The 2,781-nt window shown below is 44.6% G+C and overlaps 1 protein-coding gene across 1 annotated transcript; it reads left to right on the top strand.

The window, feature by feature from the left end:
* Nucleotides 1-686: 686 nt before the first annotated feature.
* On the top strand, nt 687-940 carry LOC104077983 (homeobox protein Hox-A5-like; the record flags this gene model as incomplete). Its single annotated transcript, XM_009579417.1, has 1 exon — nt 687-940. A coding segment is annotated over one exon (254 nt), but the record flags the coding sequence as incomplete, so codon positions are not given.
* Between the last annotated feature and the right edge of the window lie 1,841 nt (nt 941-2,781).

Raw genomic sequence — 2,781 nt, 5'->3', positions numbered from 1 at the left:
GGCCTGGGGTAAGTGTTGAGGCGCTTCTCATCTGCGCACACCCCCGCAAGAGCAGCCCGGGGGTAGCAGCCCCACTGTCAGCCCCAGAAGTCACTGTTGTGCCCAAAACATCCCCTGAAATAATTAAGACCATCACACACCTTCCGAGCAGGCGCCCTGATGACAGCTTTAAGAGAGGACAAGTAGTTGGATTTGTGTAGGTAGCAGATGCCTCCCTTGCTCTCGCTCGACTGTATTTCTGCATTTGCTCCCCAACCATCCGAAATTTCTGGTGTCTAAAGAAAAATTAAAGCAGGAGCTCAGAGTCTGAGCGCTGCTACGAGGGCAGGAAACTTTCTGAAGTTTGTTGATCACTTGGAGACACGCACAGGCACACACACAAAAAAAGGCACTGCACGCTTTTCCTAAATGAAGGGAAATTAAAGCTGGGGTGGTTTGGGGGCTGAGAACAGGGAGGGTGAGGTGGGGAAAGCCTCGAGCAGAATGAGTTGATCTTGCAAATAAAGAGAAGGGCTGTCCCAGGTTGTACGGTTCCTGCGAGGATTTTGTCCCCCCGTGGGACTGCAGTGGATGCGTGCTTGCTAGGCTGCACCCAAAGACAAAAGCAAGAGAGCAATCCAAACCAGCAGCCCCAAAAACATCTCCCGCAAGCCCCCAGCTGATCTAAATCTGCATTTATTTCCCAGGCACCGACAGAAAACGCGGCCGCCAGACCTACACGAGGTACCAGACCCTGGAGCTGGAGAAGGAGTTCCACTACAACCGCTACCTGACGAGGAGGAGACGCATCGAGATCGCCCACGCCCTGTGTCTCACGGAGAGACAGATCAAAATCTGGTTCCAGAACAGGCGCATGAAGTGGAAAAAAGAGAATAAAACTGCCTGCTCCGGCTCCAACAGCCAGGAAAAACCAGACGCGGAGGACGACGAGGAGGAATGAAAGGGGCGAGAGGTGGATGCAGGAAACGTGGAAACCCACTCGACAAGAAAAGGGGGGAAAAAACACACAGAAAAAGACTATATATTAAAATAGATAAATGATAAGTGCATAAATAATTAAAAACCCTAGGAATGATACATTGTGTTTCCTGACACTGAAAAAAATACTACCTATATTAAAGTCTTTTTTTTTTTTTTTTTTGTACAATAGAATGACTATCTACCTATTAAATGTGGCTTTAGAGTCAGAATAGACACATTTTTCTATGTGAGTCTTCCTATAGTACAAGTAATTTGTAAATCTCCGTTTGTACTTCGCTGTGTACTTTTTGGTATGAAGTAACGTGGTCGTGTTTAGCACCTTTAATTTAGAAAATGTGACCTGAAAGTCTGAATGCAAATTATACTTAGCGTATATAGTCCTGTACATAATATGAATGATTATTACGCCTTCTCCCTGTAACCTCTGTGGTTCTTTTCTCCTTGCTATGCTCTTTTGTCTGTGTATATTTTTACCTGGATTTCTTCCTTGTTCAAGTCTCTACGAAAAAAAGAAGATGAATTAATATTGTGCTACGTAAAATGTTGTATATCAAAGTAGCAAATTATTTAATGGCGACGCGTTGCTTTTTTTTCCCCCCGCCCCCCTAGTCTGTGATTATTATTCTTCGAAATAAAAAGGAAATCTCCGATAATCTACCATCGCGTTGAGTTCCTTTCCCTTTTCTTATTAAAAATCACACACGGGTTTTTGGAATTGTTTTTTCCCACGTAAAATAAATATACTAAAAGATCCTTTTAGATTAATACATGCCCCGACCTATCATCCCAACCTTCTCTCTTTTTTTAGGACAGTCACTCCTTTCAAAATTTTAGTACCTTTTCCATAGATTTGGCGAATATACTAAAATATCACTGATATTCCGGGCTCTCGAAAGGCGGGCTGGTCTCCTTTCTCCCTCTGTGATTGCGCTGGGGCTATTAATGAAGTAGGTAAGAGCATAAAGGAGGAATGCAAAGAAGCCAGAATCAGCCCAAATAGTCTTTCCGCTCCTTGTTTTAATTCTCTTCTCCTTGTAGCTAATTTGCAGAAAACCGATCTATTTTGCCGTGTGTTTTTTTTTTTTTTTTTTTTAGATTCTCCCTCGGCCCTTCAATTACTTTACTGCGGACTGGAACTCTTTCATTAGCACCAAATAATGTTTAGCATCAAAGCACGCATAAAATAAATTAAAGCAATTAAACGCAGGAAAAATCAACAATGCAAAACAAAAGGCGAGTAAATTTAAGCACTTGCGCGGGGGAGCATCCTCCGCCGCCCTCACCCCCTCCCGCCCCTGCCTGTTTATTTACATTGCCAGGCTGCGCAGTAAAGCCGCGGATTCCTCCCGCGGAGACTCCACGTAATTTACTCCACAAATGCGTTGCGCAAGATGCATAGGGAAAAAAAAAAATGCAGCCAGCTCTGGAAGGACTTGGCGATGGCAGCTTTCCACCTTCTCCCCTTCCTTCCCTCTCTGTCTCCCTGCTTTTTCACCACCCATCACCCTAGATGACTTCATGTCCTAAGTGAAGGCGCGCAGGGCATCCTTTAGCAGGTTTTAGCGAAAATAAGATGCCACGTCAAGCATCTGCGCGCCCACGTCTGTGATACAGATTTGCAGTATATGCTGCATATACTAATTATGGGAAGCCCATTATTAAAGGCAGCGGCTATTATGGCTTTTGCCCGCTGAAATTCCCACTTGAAGGGAAAATAGAGGGAATTTTTCCTTTTTCCTTGGTGAAATCCCTTGGTGCAATCTCTTTGCAGGAGCGCTCTGTGCATAGCGGGGATGGGGG

The sequence above is a fragment of the Fulmarus glacialis genome, unplaced genomic scaffold (assembly GCF_000690835.1).
Source record: "Fulmarus glacialis isolate BGI_N327 unplaced genomic scaffold, ASM69083v1 scaffold32726, whole genome shotgun sequence".
Taxonomy (NCBI): Eukaryota; Metazoa; Chordata; class Aves; order Procellariiformes; family Procellariidae; genus Fulmarus; species Fulmarus glacialis.
Note: the sequence above shows the minus strand (reverse complement) of the source record. Positions and strands in the feature narration are given on the sequence as shown.